The sequence below is a fragment of the Solea senegalensis genome, linkage group LG12 (assembly GCF_019176455.1).
Source record: "Solea senegalensis isolate Sse05_10M linkage group LG12, IFAPA_SoseM_1, whole genome shotgun sequence".
Classification (NCBI taxonomy): Eukaryota; Metazoa; Chordata; class Actinopteri; order Pleuronectiformes; family Soleidae; genus Solea; species Solea senegalensis.
Genome location: NC_058032.1, coordinates 12,379,560 through 12,398,784, shown reverse-complemented (window position 1 = coordinate 12,398,784; position 19,225 = coordinate 12,379,560). Strand labels below are relative to the sequence as shown.

At 40.7% G+C, this 19,225-nt stretch overlaps 1 protein-coding gene across 6 annotated transcripts; it reads left to right on the top strand.

The window, feature by feature from the left end:
* The first annotated feature begins 19 nt into the window (after positions 1-19).
* On the top strand, positions 20-18,654 carry ctbp1 (C-terminal binding protein 1). 6 transcript variants are annotated; one of them, XM_044040289.1, is made up of 11 exons: positions 20-110; positions 2,139-2,182; positions 2,486-2,629; positions 8,947-9,101; positions 10,177-10,321; positions 10,414-10,620; positions 10,900-11,114; positions 12,929-13,059; positions 13,153-13,280; positions 14,522-14,639; positions 14,752-18,654. In XM_044040289.1, the coding sequence occupies exons 3-11, from the start codon at positions 2,569-2,571 to the stop codon at positions 14,936-14,938; spliced, it is 1,347 nt and encodes a 448-aa protein (XP_043896224.1). In that variant the 5' UTR covers positions 20-110; positions 2,139-2,182; positions 2,486-2,568; the 3' UTR covers positions 14,939-18,654. The 6 variants fall into 6 exon arrangements, with proteins under 6 accessions (XP_043896224.1, XP_043896228.1, XP_043896225.1 ...); XM_044040290.1 differs by lacking the exon at positions 20-110 and adding an exon at positions 301-420; XM_044040291.1 differs by lacking the exon at positions 20-110 and adding an exon at positions 301-424.
* Positions 18,655-19,225: the final 571 nt, after the last annotated feature.

Here is a 19,225-nt window from a genome sequence, read left to right as displayed (position 1 = left end):
ATAACCGACAAGCCACTTCCTCTTTTGTCTAATTTCATGGCGATCGGGAGAAAGGGAACCCTACCGACGCACGCACACAGTCTCGGCACTCTTGAAAGAGTTTAATCGGGGTAAATAATTGACACATCTTGCAAGTTTCGTTTATTGGGTTATTAAATTGTCCTGTTTGAATTCACTCACTTGGGCGATTCGCCTAATTTCACAGCAGATAGAAAAAAAATGTTCAGCCTCTGGATCTGATATTTCACATTGTAGCGCCACTCGCTGATAACAAATCGGACGAAATGGGCTCCCCCCTCCGCCTGCATCTCCCACACACGGCGGCACGCTACTTAACGGCGCTACACAGCTAACGTTAGCAACACTGCAAACGCCTGACATATATGGTTGTGGAGATACCCTATTCCACACGTTTCACAAGTTGGTAATAGTTAATTAACATCGACTATTGTGTGTGTTCGAGATTTAGCGAGGGTGTGTGGTTTCGTTTTAATAATATTCACTTAGTTGTCAAATGTTTGTGTTTGGGTAAGCTAGCCATCATCGGCTAGCTAGCTCTCCAGCCATGTATTTAGTCAGCGTTAGCCCAAATCGCGACGCAGTTAATGTTATCCAAACTATATCTCAGTCTGAACATGATTGTGTGGTAGGGCTGCCGTTGGACATGACTTTGTGTAATTTCTCGGTTTGCAAGGACTAGATAAAAGTTCACCATTCATTGCAAGAGCCCCGATAGCTATGGTTGGTTAGCTAGCACCTCGGGCTATATAGTTAACGGTATGCTATCGAAGGCTCCGGTGTTTTCGTCAAGTTTCCTCTAAACTCCAAAACGTACCCTTATATATTTAACTGTGTACGCGAGTGGTGGTGTTTTTTTTTAACAAAGTATACTTGACCCCAAAGTTGAACGTCATGTTTATCAACGTTAACATGTGAAACAGGAAAATACTTGTGACCAAAATATCTTCAGCTAAGAAAACTAAACAAAGTTGTTCTATTGGTATTTTTACTGCATTGATTTTGGTATTACTATTGTTTTGTTGTAGTTGTAGTTTGTGGTTCTCAAACTAGTACTACCTGAGAAAATATTAAGCTTTCGAGGTACCACCATTATCTCCAACGTTAAAAGTACAGTGGCGTTATTAGGCCGAGCAAAGTCAGCTACACACTTTTCAGATGGGGCAGATGTAGTATTACTATTATCAATAATAATAATATCCCAATAAATTAATTTGCTCTCATCATCCTCCTCTTCCTCATGTGTTTCAGACACTGGTACCATTAGATCCATCTTAATCTACTGGTACCTGGCGAGGGATAAGTTGACTAATTATGATAGGTTTTTGTTATTTAATTTTTTACACACTCCCCTCAGCACCTCTCCAATCACCCTGGTATATGCAGTAGAACAGTATCTGATTTTCCTACAAGTACCACTGCAGGACACTTGTGCCACAGTTTGAGATCATTTCAATATACTATGAAATTACCAAAAAGAGACAATCAAACACAGAATTAAGACAAGAAGTTCCATCCTGTCATTGTCAATGCCACGGAGCATTTCTGGACTTTTGAAAATGCATTTCAGTTTGCCACATTCACCCAACCTATTTTCTTCCTGAATAATTTTATACCTGTTATTTCCAAGACGAGCGGTTTTCATTTTTAGCGGAGCAACTAAAGACCCTCAATGTCTTGATAGGTTTGCTTGAATATAATTTTCAGTGCTGTTGTGATTATTTAGATGTACATGTAGATTGTACATTTTTGATTGAGCAAGGTGATTTTATTGAGCTAAATGTAATGTTATCCAACCTCCTTAAAACAGCTATGACCTAATCAGTCCACAGAGATTAAATTGCACTTTCTGACATGTTAATCAAACAGTCATGTAATTTTACATTTATACATTATTAATGCAATATTCCACCCTTTATAACCCAAACAGCTAAAACAGGAGCACATTCATGGGCACCTGAAAACAATGTGCAACTCTTATTCTGTATGGAATCTGCTGTTTTACACTCTATATCTTCTTAGGCTTGAAGCATAATGCAATATGAATTCATCATGAAGTTATTTTAACAAGCACCTACATGGCATTACATCTGAAACACCAATATTTTCCATGTTTACAGTTAATTACAACAGTTGTGAACCTGACTGGCACATAATTTCTTGGGTGAGTGCCTGTCTAGTTGTCAACTTGTCATTGTTGTGACAATTCTCTTGAATTAATTCCTTTATACTAATGATTATTGGTGAAATTCAGTCTGATTTCATTTTTAAATTCTTTGACCACAATTGTTTAAATTTGTAGATGTGAATTAATTTATGGCAGGTGACCTGGTCGAGCTTAATTCTATATCATATATCCAGTTTTTTATTCATTGCATGAAGTTGTTGCTTTAATCGTATGTGCTTGTAAAAATGTGTACATTATTTATTTATTTTTTTAATTACTGCCTTTCCCATTTGTGTTCAGGTGAAATTAAGTGGACATCACTAGAGACGCTCCATAGCACTTGGAACTGTTTTTCTCGGTCCCAGGTTCAGACTGCATAGTCTATGGCGCTGATGGACAAACACAAACAGGTCAAGCGGCAGAGACTTGACCGCATATGTGAGGGTAAGTGTTCATAATTGTAAATGTAGTATGTAGCAGGCATGTTTGTTAACTTTATGTTAAAATAACACTAAGTTGCTGTAGCAAACAATTAAAGTGGACTAGGCTTTAAGTGACATGCAGTTCAGCATTACTCTTGAACTTGCTGTTCCTACAAGCTCACCAAACTTTCATATTTCAAGGACAGAGCTTCTGGCTGTAAAGTGGATTACTACAATTTAGTGACCCTTCATCAGTTATTTTGTAATTTTGAGAGTGTTGCTTTAAATCTTTTAGCAACCAGACAATCATAATACTCAAAACAATTAAAACTAATAAGTCATGAACATGAAAACTATGCTTTTACACCTGATTGCAAAAGGTGCATGCTTTGTGTTGGGTCCACATCTAAAAACCAAACTGAATTTTAAAGATGCAAAATATTATTGGTATACTATCTGTGCTGGCCGATGTTGACTTCAAAATGTATTATTGGATATCGGCATACACTCCAAAATCCCCCAATATGACTAATTGCCTAAACAGTTGGCTGAATTCCTTCTATGTGTGCGCCCTCTACAACTGTGATTTTATTTTGTTTATTTATTTTGCACAATGAAGAAAAATAATTTTTACATCTGCTGCAACATTACCATGCAAAATATTTAGCTAATTTCACAACAGAGGAGATAAAATTACCTCTGCAGTTGGGCGTAAGGGAAAAATGTTTGTGTATTGGTATCTGTTATTGGCCTAGGCACCCCCAATATATTACCATATCAGATATCCTGCATCCCTAAAGGGGCTATCACTTTTTCTAGAAATCAAGTTTAAACAAATTTATAATGTCCCATAAGTTCAAATAAATTCAAGCACCATCCATTCTCTCCAACCATTAATTTCCTACCACTTTATTCTCCACATGTGGTTAGCAGGAGGCTGGAGCCAATCCCAGCTGACATAGGGCAAAAGGCAGGCTAAACCCTCACACCTTGGCCCTATTTTATTTCTGATATATTTATAGAAAGTCTGTCAACCTGATTGGGATCAAGTGCTGTTCTCTTTATTTACAATATTACCATCAGATGAAAACATGCACTCAGAGTGCATAGATGTCCCTGGTACACACAGATATTTATGAGCCAGTTTACTAGTTTTGACTAGGTTATTAGTGGGTGTTCGGTGCACTGCAGAAACTGTGGCGGGTCAGAATATCAATTTAGTGATCTATCATCGTCCTTCTTTGACAATTGATACAGGAGGACAGACAATGATATTTAATTAACAAATAAAGGCGCTCTAAAGTAAACTGTCACTTGCTTGGGCATCAGTACTTGATATCTCCTCATGGTGGCGAGATGCCCCATCCCTGTTCAGTACATTTACTTTGTGCACTTGGTTCTCTATGATGTGCATATAGAAATCCTTTACTTTACCTGACGTTTTGTTTTCTTCAGTTCAGACAGATATCGTGATGTGCCTCAATATGATTGTCTTGCAATATGTTGATTGTCACAGAATCATTGTATCATGATATTATTGATATCATGGACCATGTCCGTCGTATCGCGACGTACCTTGTGACTCCCACCCCTGGCAAAGTTTCCTCTCAAATGTTTTTGCTGACACTATTCATATGATTTGGTAGGAAACCTTGTGTGTGCCTTCTGCTGGATTATAAGGGATACCTCTTAAATAGGGGCTAATGAGATGGCAGCCTGCATTTCGAGCACGTAATTACAATTACAAATCCCTACTGAATTTTGTTTCATTCTGCACCTGCATGTATGTATCAGATAGTAGCAAAGCCAGATATGGCTTATTTTAGACTAGAAAAAAAAAATACATGTCTACCAAATTATGCTGGTAGTACAAATTATCATTATGATTTTAAAAATGTTTTTCTATATTTAGTTTTGGGTGATTACCACTCTTCATCTAATTTAGTAACGTGTTGTTTCTGATCATTTGGACCTAGTGCTGGGCGGTATACCAGCTCATACCAAAAACTTTTTTTTAATGATACAATGTTTGTATACCACAAGACTGGTATGACAAACGAAATGTGGCACAGCAAAACACTGTTTGAGGCGGGATGCTTTTCACTGTTGCACCACACATAAGTACAAGCACAACTAATGATTATTTTCATAATCGATTAATCTGTCGATTATTTTCACCATTAATCGAGTAATTGTTTGGTCCATAAAATTAAGAAATGTTGATCAGTTTTTGTCACACCTGGAAATTATTGTTTTCTCCACAAACCAAAATGATTTGATTTCTTTGTTATATGGAGTAAAAGAACCAGAAAATATAATAATATAAAATTTAAGAAGCTGAAACAGTCAGAAATCTTGTTTTAATCATGAAAAAAAGCTTCAAACCGATTAATCGATTATCAAAATAGTTGATTAATTTAGTAATCGATTAATCATGTTATTGTTTCAGCTGCAAGCACAAGTAACTTTGTTACACTCGAATTGCGCTGCTTCCTCTCCCTTACTTGACCGCGAGCAGACACACACTCAATTGCGCCACTCCCTCCCTCCTGTCGCTCAGTAAGAGCAGACATACACTCAGGACTGTGACTCTTTCTCACTGGAGAGTTTTGAAAAAAACATGAAATTTATGGCCATCCTGCCCAGCATCATAATAATTGTATTTATTTTATCCTCTCAATGCATTTAAAAGTGGGAAAATGTAGTGTTCATTATGCATTTTTTATTTTAGTTGAATAAAATACCCATTGCAAAAGTACCTTTCATATTGAATATACCATGTCAATTTTCTGCCAAGCTAATGCAGTCATGACCTAGACACTTAAGATAACAAAAAGAGACAGTATTTTGAGCTGGACGAAAGTGGAGAGTAGACGATGTAGATCAGACATAATGGTGCACTAAAATGGAGGGAACAGTCTGGGAACGTCTCAGGAGACGGGTGAGATAGAGAGGACAAGGTGAAGGGTCGTGGGTTAGGGAAACGGGCCAGCTGTCTCTTTAAAAAAAGACAACAGCCCAAACCGACCTCGGCTTCAGCCATGGCTATGCTAATGAGGTTAGTGCTGGTTGGTTGGCCCACAGAGGAGCCACATGTGATTGGAGGTTGGTTATGGGGGAGGTGCTGGGCGTGGATGACAGCTGGGATCCAGCCAGCCAAGAGCAGGCTGACAGAGAGAGAGAGAGAAAAGCAATAGAGGGAGAGTGAGGCAAGAGAGGGAGAGAGAGGAAGACAGGCCGGCAGACTTCATAATGCAAGGTTAGGCCCTGTGCTCATGTGTTTTCTATTTTGGTATGTGTTTTTGAAATGTGTGAACCATGGAGGGGGGATCTAAGAATTGGGTGTGGTGCAGCTCTGTATGTGCAGTTTCTCTTTTATGTTCAGTGCAAATTGGTGTCGCAGCAGCGTTGAGAAGGAACTGAATAACCAAGTGTGTGTAGCTGCGTCTGGGTGGAGTACCGCTGCTTGCTGCATTATCATCGTTTGCTGCCCCTCCCCCCACACCTCTTATTCCTCTAACTGTGGCCAGAGGGAGAGAAGAGGAGGAGGAGGAGGGAGTGAAGGGAAAGAAAGGGAGGAGTGGGGGAGAATGAATGAATCACTGAATGAATTGTATTGTGTGTGCGGCCATGCTTTAGCTTCGTAGGCCCTGGGTATACCACTGTCTTTTACTTATGTTACTTTGTATGTAGTAGGCCTGCTTTTATGTTTCCAGAAGTATTTTTTACTGGGTGTCTTTTTGATTGTGGCCCCTTGGGTTTTTCTACATAGTAAGCACCTCTTTGTGCTTTCAGTTTGTTTCTGAAGGCCTGCTAGCATTCTTGAGCCTGTTGCAATGTATGTGAATGACAATGCTAAGCTGAGCACAGCAGATTTGTACCAGACTGTATGGTTTTCATTCTGTTATTACCACAGTACATTTAATGCATGTATTGGGATTGGGAAATGATCAGATGCTAGGGGAAGTGTTTGCAAATATTTGTTTTCCATCCACGGCTACCAGCTCTCATCTCGCCATTACCTCCTGCCCTCTGCCCAAGTAAATGTTACAGATAGACACACTCCCCCACCCTGGGAGACATAACACACACCTGTCACGCAGCAGGGACAAGATAGTGTGTATTGGTGCATGTGTAGGATTTGTTCAAGCCAAGAACTGCTGACAAGGAAATAGGAGAGCAAGGGAAAGATGTAAAAAGCAACACTAATATAACCATTAACGTTTATTTAATCTATTTTAGTATGTTAATACTAATGTACTGTTCTAAATTTGCATTAGTTTCTTTTTTAATTTGTAACATTTCTTTGGTAAATAGCCACGGTGCCCAGTAAGAAATGTGGAGAATCAGAAAAATAGGAAGGAGGGACTCTTTCAGACAGGAGAATTTGGGTCATGACTAAGACCCCCACATGAACCCCCACCACACTCCCTCACCTCTGCCTCCCCCCAACTCCCCCCAGTGTGTGCTCTCTGCTCATACTGTAGATGAGGTCAAGTTCCCAGAATTTGAAACCTGATCAAAAGGGCTGTTTGATTAACCTGCATCTGACTTTCACCTTATGAAGAGACTAGAGAAAAAAGATTGGAGCAGAAAGGAGATAGATTGATGCAGTCTTCTTGTATCTTGTGTTTGTGCTGCACACATTCCTAATCAGAGCTAGAGTTTAATATCAAGTAGGCCAGGATGCTGGACACACTCCATTTCCCATCACAGATATAGTTACACATTACTTTTGTGACCAAATAAGATAACGCACACACACTCACAGACACACTCTCACTCTTCTTATGGTGCTGCTGGAGATGGGAAAATTGGAAGAAACGCCACAAAGTCAGAATTATTATTGTCTAAGTGAAGCAGATTGTCCCATTAACTTGAGTCACGTGTGAGGCGGGGTTTTTGTGAGGGTATGATGACTTGCATCACATGGGGCAGTCTAGACATGAGAACAACAGACTGTAGAGTCACTTACCTCCAGCTAAATTTTAAATGTAGAGAAAGCACTCAGACAGTGCAACCCTAAAAGCTCCTGGCCATATCCAGATTAGGGGTGGGTGATAGGGACAAAAAATAGGATGCTAGCGAGAGGTCATGTGATCATGTAGGCCCACTGTAGTGGTCATGTGATGCTGAATTTTGCTCATTGCTGCAGCTCGGAGGGCGTCTGCTGCATGCATTCAGGGAATGCAGAGTTAAATGTTTTGGTACGGTATGTATTTTTGTGATTCGATAGGGAATAGTACCAAAAAATAACCACCATTTTTGAGCTTGACCAACTCCACCCACGGCAGTTGGCTGATTGTGCACCGAAAAACGTCACTCCCTTGCGACAAGAGTTTCTTCACCGCCAGCAGTCTATTTTCACACAAAGTTCAACGTCTTGTTGAGGAAAAACAGCCACGAACCGAGCAGGAAAGGAAGCTGCTGGATGTCCTCCATTGTTGCCCTTTGTGTTGTCTTCTGTGTCACATCTGATGTCGACGTTCGTTGTCGTTGCATTGGTACATCACACTATGAATCGTCCACAGCCCACACCCGGCCTACCAACGTAAGCCTAACCCAGGGCTTTACTGTTCCAAACTGTACCGTTCTGTACAAAAACAGATTGTACCATGAAGTAAACATGATATTAGTGCATTTTTCATAATTTTTTGCAGAATAATTTAAGTACATTAAAATACAATTTAAATGCATCTTTAAAACAACAATAATGGTATTATCGTAGATGATATATCTTTCCCACCCCTTGTCCAGATCACCACCAAAATCAAATCATTTCTTCCCTGGGCCATAACCTACATACCCACAAATTTCATCAAAAACCATCCTTTACTTTTTGAGTAAAGCTGTTCACAGACAAACAGCCATGAAAATTAATTCATTTGTGGAGGTAGTAAGATGGAAATAGGGCACTGCATAGCTCATCTGGTAGATTTGGTGTCCCATGTACTGAGGCTTCAGTCCCTGCAGTGGCTGTAGGTTTGATTCCCACTTGCCCTTTGCTTTGCATCTACCCCTCTCTCTCCTCGTTTCACACTTTCCTGTCAAAGGAAAAATGTAAAATAAGAAAAAGAAAAAAAATGGAAAGTAGCAGTTTGATTCCCTTTGATTTAGCTGATCATTTAACAAATCTAAGGATTAAGTAAATTATGTGTTATCTCTCACTGTGTGAAAAGCATTTTACTTTTCCTGTATTGCTGAATACAGTGTGATAATTGTCAGTTTATCCTTATACCAACATTGATATTTTTTGTCCTGGATTTATGTTGATCCTTACTTATTTAGCTGGATTTATTAATATCTCAACCATAAGCCTTTTTCCTCTTTTTGGACCAGGTATCCGACCCCCTATCCTGAATGGACCAATGCATCCGCGGCCCCTGGTGGCCCTGCTGGATGGCCGTGACTGCACTGTGGAAATGCCTATCCTTAAAGATGTGGCCACTGTAGCCTTCTGTGATGCCCAGTCTACACAAGAGATTCACGAGAAGGTAGAGGAGACACATTTATCCACATAATCACAAGACACAGCCTTGGGCGAAGGACAACAATTTCAGTTTGTAGTATTAAAGTAACCAGCCATTCTCAAATTTGACTGTGCCAGGGCCCACTTTGAAATCTGAAAATCCTCTTTACGCCCACCCAAACCTTAAATCACGACTCTGAACAACACACAAGAATTGGACCGATAATTCCCATGTGTATTATTGTTTTCATGTGAACATGGGGATACAAGAATTTAGTGCATATCAATATACAGTCCACGTAAATTTATTTGTGAACTTGCATATCTTTCAACACATGCATGTGGTCATTACAGCTGGTCTCCATGTAATATTTCAAAGATTTAGCTTCACAACAAAGAGCTCACTCTCAAAGTGCATTATTAACTGGCAACATGAATAAAAGTCTGAATTAATTTACAAATTGAAATTAACATTAAGTGCAAATACTGAAATGTTGAGTCTTGACACATTCACTTACATATCCTTCTGTTGGTAACAAGAAATAAGCTATGTTCCGGCATTTGATGGATCAACATATACGGTGACACCTGCTATACTGGGCCAGAACACATTCTTTAAAATCATTTAAATGGCATGGCTTTGTTTTATTTCTGAAGATCTCATACAAATTTTGCAGCAATTTAAAACTCAATTATAAAAGGGAAATTACATTTATTTATATTGAATGCAGTACTGTCACACTTTAGGAGTCGCTGAAGTAACACATATATGTATGTGAATGTATGAATGTATTTTTATATTTATCCCTTATAACATCAACCTGCCACGGGACTACAGGCAGAAATTAGCCTCAGGCTACAACTATGTATATTTGCATTGAATGTTCATGGATTGTCCCCTCCCTTAAATAAATAAATAAATATTTTTTAAATGCACTATATCCTAAATTAATTTGGTTTCTTCATTTGTGTCTCCAAAAACAGCTGACAGCATTCTTTGTGACTTTGTTGCGCATGTCCCTTGTATAAATGGTGCAAAATCTTCATGTTTACTGCATTTTAGTATGAAGAATAGTTCAAATTGCAGTCTTTCTTTTTAGGTGCTAAATGAGGCAGTGGCTGCCTTGTTGTACCATACCATCACTCTGTCCAGAGATGATTTGGAAAAGTTTAAAGGCTTACGTGTAATTGTGAGGATTGGCTCTGGCTTCGACAACGTTGACATCAAAGCAGCTGCTGAGCTAGGTGAGCTAACCCAGAAAAGTGTTTTTCATTATTCCTCGTGACAGGTGCCTTTTGTGCTTATATTTTCCTCCTCCTTCAATCCCTGGATGCAGGCATTGCTGTCTGTAACGTGCCAGCATCCTCCGTGGAGGAGACAGCCGACACTTCGCTATGTCTCATCCTGAACCTGTACAGGCGAGTCACCTGGATGCACCAGGCCCTCAGAGAGGGAACCCGAGCCTCCAGTGTAGAGCAGATCAGGGAGGTGGCAGGTGGTGCTGCTCGTATTCGCGGCGAGACACTGGGAATAATCGGCCTGGGTGAGTGAAGGATGGATGGTGAGGTTAGATTTGTTGTGGAGCATTATTGTCACATAATCAAGTGGTACCTTTTGATTTGGGATTGAATGTGTCATTGCTAAGTTATGTTTGGACATTTTCTGCCAAAGCCCTTCAGGGGATCAGGTTAATCTAAGCTGACAGTTGATGAACTGTCAGTTTAAACAATATGCTGTAGGGCTTGTTTGGAATTTATGATGTCTGTTTTTGGTTCTAACAAGGTCAGTGGCAGTATGTAACTTAGTTTTTTTTCTTGTGCAGGGCGTGTTGGCCAAGCAGTGGCTCTGCGGGCTAAGGCCTTTGGTTTTGGCGTGATCTTCTATGACCCTTACCTGCCTGATGGCGTGGAGCGATCACTAGGACTCCAGCGCATGGCAACACTTCAGGACCTGCTCATCCACTCAGACTGCGTGTCCCTGCACTGCAGCCTTAACGAGCACAACCACCACCTCATTAATGACTTCACCATCAAACAGGTGCTCAGGTTAAAATCTAAATCTGCACAAAATGTCTAATATTTGCCCCTTCAATAACACATATTCTTTTTTTAAGGTGTTGATTTAAAATAATGCAAATCAATAGCCTCAATCTTAACGCTGTTATATTAGAATTATACAGTTCTTCTGTTACCCCTCACATCTGGTAAGGGGTAATGGTACCTACAGTACTGTGCGGAAGTCTTAGGCCACCATTAGGTTTGTTGTTTTAGCAATGCTATAACGACTATAGAGGATAATTATTTCTATTTCACTTTACTGGAACAGTTTTTTGTTCTCTACAGGTGTCAAGTATTTAGTGTGATCTACCATACTTGAACAATAACACAGCTCTGTTAATACTGGAGTGGAACCTTAATTAATGTTACTGGTAAATCCTGTGTTTGTCCTACTATTTCATTTAAACATATCTTCTGTAAAAACGTCTATTATGCCAGGTTTATTCAAGACATGCTTGAGCATTACATACACATGTTGCATGAGTTAAACTCATTGACAGCTCATATATAAGACCAGCTTGAAGTTGCATCACTTCATTCCAAATTCCAATGATCACAGAATTTGACAGACAGACAAAAAACAATAGAGCTGGGGGTTCCTGAAACTTGCACAGTGCTGTATATTTGTGCCATTTCTTTTGTGTCATTAAGTTTTACACTGGCCTTCATTTATCAAACTTGCGTAGAAACCGGTGCATATTTAGGCGTAAATGTCACCCTGTGTACACAATCAGGCTTTGATAAATGTGGCGGGTGATCGTAATTGAATACCACACCCCCATTCATTCATGGATTCGAGACCTCACACCTTGAGTTTACAACACTGAAATATGGAACACAACCAAGAAGAAATGTGTTGAGGCTGAAAATAAGCATCATACGGTCAGAATTTCGAAATAACAAGGTGATTGTTTTTTAGCCTGAAAAGTGGGATCACAGGAAGGCACAAGGCAACAGTGTGGAGAGAAATCACTGCTGCTGTGAACAGCAATGGTGTTGACAGAGTTTTGAATGTTTAATTAGCACATTTGTGACATTGCACAAGTCACACATTAGAACGTATTGCTTGATCTCAAAATCGCCCGCACAAATGTGTGTTACTGTGCTTCAGCTAGACTTGTCACTGACCCAGACTGAGGAGGTGCTGAGTGTAGGGGGGTCTGCTTCAGTGTAAGATGGCACAGACCTGTGTCTGCTGTTAGGTAATGGTAAATATTTAAAACGTGCCACATTCACAACAAACACATCTGCAGAGTTTGAATGTTTTGAATTTATTATTAGTCATACACTTGTACAGGTGTAAATACACCCATGGACAGATTGTTATCCTATCTGCCGAACTACTTCAGGAGGTGTTCGAAGACACAGAACAGAAGTGTAAATGCAACGAGTCTGATGCATCTCTGCTCTACCCACAACTACATGAGCGGAAATACTTTGGTTGCTCGCAGCAGTCTCTCTGCTTTCGTCGGCTTTCTGCTTGTCGAAGACGATCACGATATGTTGACATTCTAACAACTGGCCATGAGCGAACATTGTTGTGGTCAGTGATGTAATTGGTCATTCAGGAAACACCTAACATTAAGAAGCTGGAATGGGGGCAAATTGCCACCTAACATAGTGGAGATGGAAACATTTGATTAAATGAATGGATTCCATACGAGTTTTTGTATACTGGGACAGTAGTCCAACTAAACTGCATGGAATTTTATTGACTGGTTGTTGTCGAAAGATATATAGATGAAGATCTGAATATTTCCCAACATTAGTGTTTATTGTTGTATTTTGCTTCAGATGCGTCAGGGAGCTTTCCTGGTAAACACGTCAAGAGGGGGTCTAGTTGATGAGAAAGCATTGGCTCAAGCCCTGAAAGAGGGGCGGATACGAGGGGCTGCCCTGGATGTCCATGAGACAGAACCCTTCAGGTAACATGAGAAATCCCTTTCTAGTCATGTGCGCACACAAATGTGCATGATAACATCTTCATCTCCCCTCTTTACCTTTCCCCTCCTGCACAGCTTTTCAACAGGCCCTCTGAAGGATGCTCCCAACTTGATCTGTACCCCGCACACATCCTGGTACAGTGAGCAGGCCTCTGTGGAGGCTCGTGAGGAGGCAGCCAGGGAGGTTCGGCGCGCGATCACTGGTAAAGTATAGTTGGGAAAATTTAAATTTCTTGTAGCCAAAGCAAACAAAGAACAATGTCCCGAACAAGGCAAACAATTTGATATATGATTTGTTGATACTGCCTGAAAAATGTAATGGATTGTGACCACAAAATTGGTGCAAGCTGATATAATAGTAAAAATAAAGAAAACAAGGAATTCATAGTTGTGAATTGCTGCCTCAGCCTTCCAAACTAATCGCAACTAATCCTTGAAAGTTTGTGAATTTACATTTCAAGGCCCTTGAAAGGTTTTGAAAATTGCCTTAAATAGATACGAGTCATTGTAAGTGCTTGATATTTGTGCAAGAAAGAGTTTTAATTTGATATTTAGGCAAATGTGTCCCTTGTATGTTATGACGCCACCTACTCTTTCATGTGCCCCACATTGCTTGATGTACGTAGACTAGACCTACACAATCGTGCAGGAGCAAACGTGGAGTCGTAATTACTAGCGGTGTTCCATGCAGAACAATGAGCTAGTAATGTGAAGCAAGAGAGATCAAATTACAGGATACCAGGGAAATGAAAATTCCAAGATCTCTAAGACTGGCTTGACCAGGGATCCCAAGGACAATTACTTGTTCAACTGCAGAGCGTGCTGCAAATCAAAAGCGGACGCCATGGGCATAGTGGCTCTTACAAGTTGCCCTCCCATCTTAAGCTGTGTCAGCACATTTGGTCCTTGAATTTGAGGGAATTGGTCCTGGAGAGTCCTTCAACAGTCCTTGAATTTGATGCCAACCAAGGTGTGGGAACCCAGTTTTGAGCCGGCATTACATAGTCACACTGCCTTTACTAAATAGGAAACTCAAGAACATTAAGTCAACGTATACAAAGAAAAGCATAAAACGTTATTTTAAATGTATCTGTGGCTGTCGGCTGCTATTTTGACAGCCCAGTTGACAAATCGACATTTTTCTGATGGTTTCACCATATCCTCTGCTGTTCCATGTGGTAATTATTCAGTGTGATGGGCTTCCAGGCTGTATAGTTTGAACTCAAACATGTTTTTAAGGCTCGAGTTTGGACTTTCCCACCCATGTTCAAATAGAAATGCGAATTTCGGATAAAAAGTGAGTCCTAGTGGCTTTACCGTTTGTTTTTATATTTGCAAATGACATGAAATGTGAAGCTCATGTTGTGTACAGATGATGCCGTGATTAGCGTGAATATTGTTTTCGTATGTCACAGTAATCCTCCTATTTTCTGCTGTGCTGTAGGTCGTATCCCTGACAGTCTGAAGAACTGTGTGAATAAGGAGTACCTGATGGCAGCTTCTCAGTGGTCCAGTATGGAAGCAGCCACTGTTCACCCAGAGCTTAACGGAGCCACTTACAGGTGTGTTTAGTGAATGTAGAAGATGTGAGTGGACATCAGACATGGGGTATGAGTCTGAAGGCAGAAACAATGAGCTGTCACATGACTGATGGGGTTTCTGTCCCTGTTTCAGATTTCCTCCCGGTCTGATCAATGTTGCAACAGCAGGCGGTCTCCCTGGAGCAGGCACAGGGGTTGAAAGCATTGTTTCAGGCTCTCTGCCGCATGGCATTGCCCCAGTCTCTCACCCTCCTCATGCTCCCTCTCCGGGGCAACCTACGAAGGCCGAAGCCGACAGAGACATCCCCTCTGACCAATAGCCCCCCCTGCCACCGCCAGCACATTCCGTCACCAATGGAAATCACCCCAACATCAGACACAACCCCTCCAGTAAATCGGGCAGCACCAGTTTGACCTGATGTGGATTTACCGTCTTGGTCTTCAGATCACATAACCAGCCCAGGAGTGACTTATCCCCATCTCCCCCTGCATCCCACCCCCATCCCTCCAGAACACACAGATGCATCCCTCCATCCAAGTCTTCATGTCACTCACTCAGCCACCCCACCCACCCACCATCCCCTCTGCCTTCCACTTACCCACGTCAGCAATAACTGTTCTCAAGGATTCAAAGATTGGATTGGATTGGTTATTTCCTTAGTTGGCTGTTGTTTTAATGGAAAGATGATCTGTTGTGGTTCTAGATGTTAATGTTTTGTTTGTAAAAAAGAAAAAGAAAAAAAATAGCATTTTTGACATGAGGCTTTACAGTCTCCTGCCTCTGGTAGTTCTACTATGACTCAGACCATGAGGCATAGAGGCAGAAAGTTTGAAGCCTCTCTTTGTACATTAATGGCTCATGTTACTGCTCTAACTTTCTTCTTAACTTACTCTTCTTTTTTTTCCCCTTTCCCCCCTCCATCTTTCTTGTGATGGTGGAATATGTGTACTAAAGTAAACCAGACAGAATCACAACTAGTATATCTTATCCTGTCCTTCCCATCAGGCGTCTTGCTACCCCCCTTAGCCCAGTTTTACTATTAGTATCACCCCCGGCACAGTCTGCTTGCTCAACAGAGCAATCCATATTGCTGTCAGCTAAAAGTGATGCTCTAAGATTTGCATAGTATATTTTATATGCTCAGATCACGCTATGGTCAACAAACCCTGATGGAGCGATACACCAGATCTTTTATTTGTCTGCTGTGGTAGTCCATGTTACGGACATTCAGTCCTGTATTTACATGTTTAGTCCCTCATGGTTTATGTCTTCACATAAAAGCTTAAAGGATCATATCGGAGATCACCTCGGCATAAATTTCTGTCTCATGCGTGCAGCCAGAGTGCTGCATGTTAGGTCTTTACACACGGTGCCCATACAGTGTCAAACACAGTGGCTTTTTCTTATAGGAGAAACGGCAGCATGCCAGGGGTGTCACCAGCAGAGGGCACTGTCTAAGTGCTCACAGCCCAAAGCTGCATGCAGCTCCTCTCCCAGACTGGTCCAGTTAACAGGTTAGTTTTGGTGATGAAGAACATTATCAATCACACACTGCCGGACGTTCAGAACACCAGACGGGTGACTGGGGATTGATTTGTGTCTTTTTGTTTGATAACATCGCACTGCATCCCAACACCACCACTCCACACCCACCCACTCGCCTTTCCTCCCTCCACTCTTCTTCCACTGTCATCACCAACTCTACACATCTGCTCCTGCACCAGTATGTACCCACCAATTCCTTTAAGCAGAAGGGGACAGTCAATATTAGATTACCTGTAAGAGAGAAAGGACGGTGTTCTGGCATGCTGGCTTTATTGACGACAGCGGTTTGTGTGTGTGTGTGTGTGTGTGCCGGTGATTTGTGCGCCTGTTTTTGTGTTCCCTCACCCTGCTATGATAACATGCTGTTGTCTTTCCAAAGGAATAGTTCCTAGAAGTAACTCTTAAACGCTGTTGCCCTGGTGTCAAGGGAACACCTTTCTAGTACCTCAGTAACAGATATTGAATGTACCGTGCATACCCTTTTATTTTTTGTACAGATTTTCTAGATACTTAACTGTTCTTTTCCAGAAGGCTTGTGAAATTGTAGCAGTAATGATACACAAAAAAATGTTGCCCCATCAAACAAATTTACAAAATCCCTGTAGGTTCTCTATAGCTATCTGAATACTCAGGCTTTAAAACCAGTGTGTCTCTCACCCTATAGCTTAATTTCCTCAAAAAACATTCAGCACAATGCTTTCCCATTTGTAGACTTCAGACAGTAGTTGCTGTGTTTGACCCACATCTTCCTGGCTAATTAAAAATTAGGGGGTGAAAAACATAGGCAGTCGTTGGGGTCTGCAAGTTCCCTTTTTCTAGAGGAGTAGTAGTAGAAGTTTTGTTTTGTTCACTCACTTTTTTTTGTCAAGCTGCTCTTATCAGTAGTGCATGTGAGGTAATTTTCTAGGGGAAGTACTATTGGCTTAAAAAAATTGGTGTCATCATGCTGTTTCCCGTTGCTCCCCAGGCTCCTCCCCCTCAAGAGTGTTGTCACCTCAAGTTGCCATTTTTTGTCGTGGTCAGTTTCCAGTGATGTACAGTTTTCTCCTCAGAGTGTATGAGACATGGAGCATGTCCTTGTCCTGAGATGCTCGGCTCCTCTGTCATGTGATGAGTATATATTTTTAAAAAGAACCCCCATAGTTTGGATTAAAAGCATTATAATAATCTTAAATTTTGCTGTTGATGATATATATACATATATATATATATATTCAGTTCAGCAGTGCACTGTTATGAGAACCGTTCTGTTTTTATTGTAGGATTTCATTTTTATGGATATACTGTTTGTGTTCTACATGTTGTACTGAAACATTTCAGAAAAAAAAACGAGATCCTCTCCTGGTGACTTTTTTAATATATATATATATATATCTATAATATATATATATTATCCCGACTGTCCTTTTCAGCTGATATCCTCTGGGCCTTACTTATTCTCTCCCTGTAAAAGTAGCTGTTATAGAAAGTCGCCATGGAACCACTCACTGCCTTAATACAGTTGACCACAGCAGGTGAAGTCAGAGACGCACCCAGTCGAAAAGAATGAGCCACGATCGAGGCCACACCGCAAAAAGCTTCGCATCCCAACAGGCCTAAATCTACAGCACCTTGCATCTCTTTAGTGATCAACCATGTTTAGCCTTGTGTAGTCACTTTTTTCGACAAACACGTGAATCCAGTGTGATTTCTTAATGTGCATTATTGCTATTGCTTTTTTCCTCCTAGTGTTAAAAGTTAAGTCGGGCCGTCAGTGTGAATATGCGTCGGCTAGCAGATAAGCACAGTGTATATGCTCACAAAGCCACATCTGATATTTCACTCTTGGGTGTGAGAATGCCGCTCTCCCCAACCACCACTACAACCACGCTGGGGCACTTGAAGCATTTTCAAAGTAAAAGGACATTGCAGACACTGGTGTGGTCTTTTAAAAAAGAAAAGTAAAAAAAGAAGCAGAAATTTCCGGTGAGAATCGGTCACTTTTTTCTCAGGGTCTAAATGCACACATATCCTCCAGCAGTCGCCCTCTGTCTCGTGTCCCTCATCCCAAGTTTTCTACCCACAGAATGTAGAACAGTCTCCTGCATTTTTAGAAACTCCGCTTGTCTCATTCCCCTTTTGTGCACAGGTCTGTACTTTTTTCCTGTTATGCTTTCCTTTAGCACTGACATCTAACCATCTAACAAGGAATGAATGAATGAATGTTTGAAAGTGACTGTGTGTAATGTTAAAATTGGGAAATGTATTTTTACAACATGTGAACATGTTTTTTGGTTTGTTTCTTTCCACCCACTCTCATTGTGAATTTTTTTTTCTTTCACCAGACTGCAAAAATGAAAAGAAAAAACAAAATGAAAAAAAATCTCCTGTAACTAGGCTCTTAAGCTTTATTTTGTTTTGTTTACTTTTTTATTAGAAACAATCATGTTTGTGATGGTAACTTCCGATGGTAAACTCCACACCGTATTTTAATAAAATCTTTAAAAAATTGCTGCTGTTTTTAATTTTCCATAGGACACTTTCCTTATGTCTACAGGGATTTGTTGCATTTTAAATACTGACCTCTTGGATCACTATGTTTGAAAATGTTTCTGTACTTGATGATAGTTTTTAGTGAGTTGATCAAAACTAATGCCAGTTACCATTATGTAATAAATACACCTGGTAGTTTAAGGACACGCAGGTGTTTGCAGAACTTTTGCTGTTGCAGTTGTTGTCAGCTCTTTTATATAACAATATGTGGTTATGTTGTGCTAGAACAGGCACAGCTTTTACAAGTGGGAAGATTAGGTTGGGAGTATCGGGAAAGAGTTTGTGCTTCGACCCACAGGGCACAGAGGAGGCGGAGCGTTATCAGCCCCAATTGCTACCACATGCATATAACCAGGAGTCTGCTCTTAAAATGGAGAAAAGGCACTGGGAGCTGAGGTCCACTCACAGGGGGCCCAGACTAAAGGCTCTGGCATCTTTGTCAATCAAAGCCTGCTTTGGGGTTTGATGTGTTCTTCTGCATACAGTCTGGTCGTTGCCCACTGACCTCTGACCTCAACAGAGCATTTTC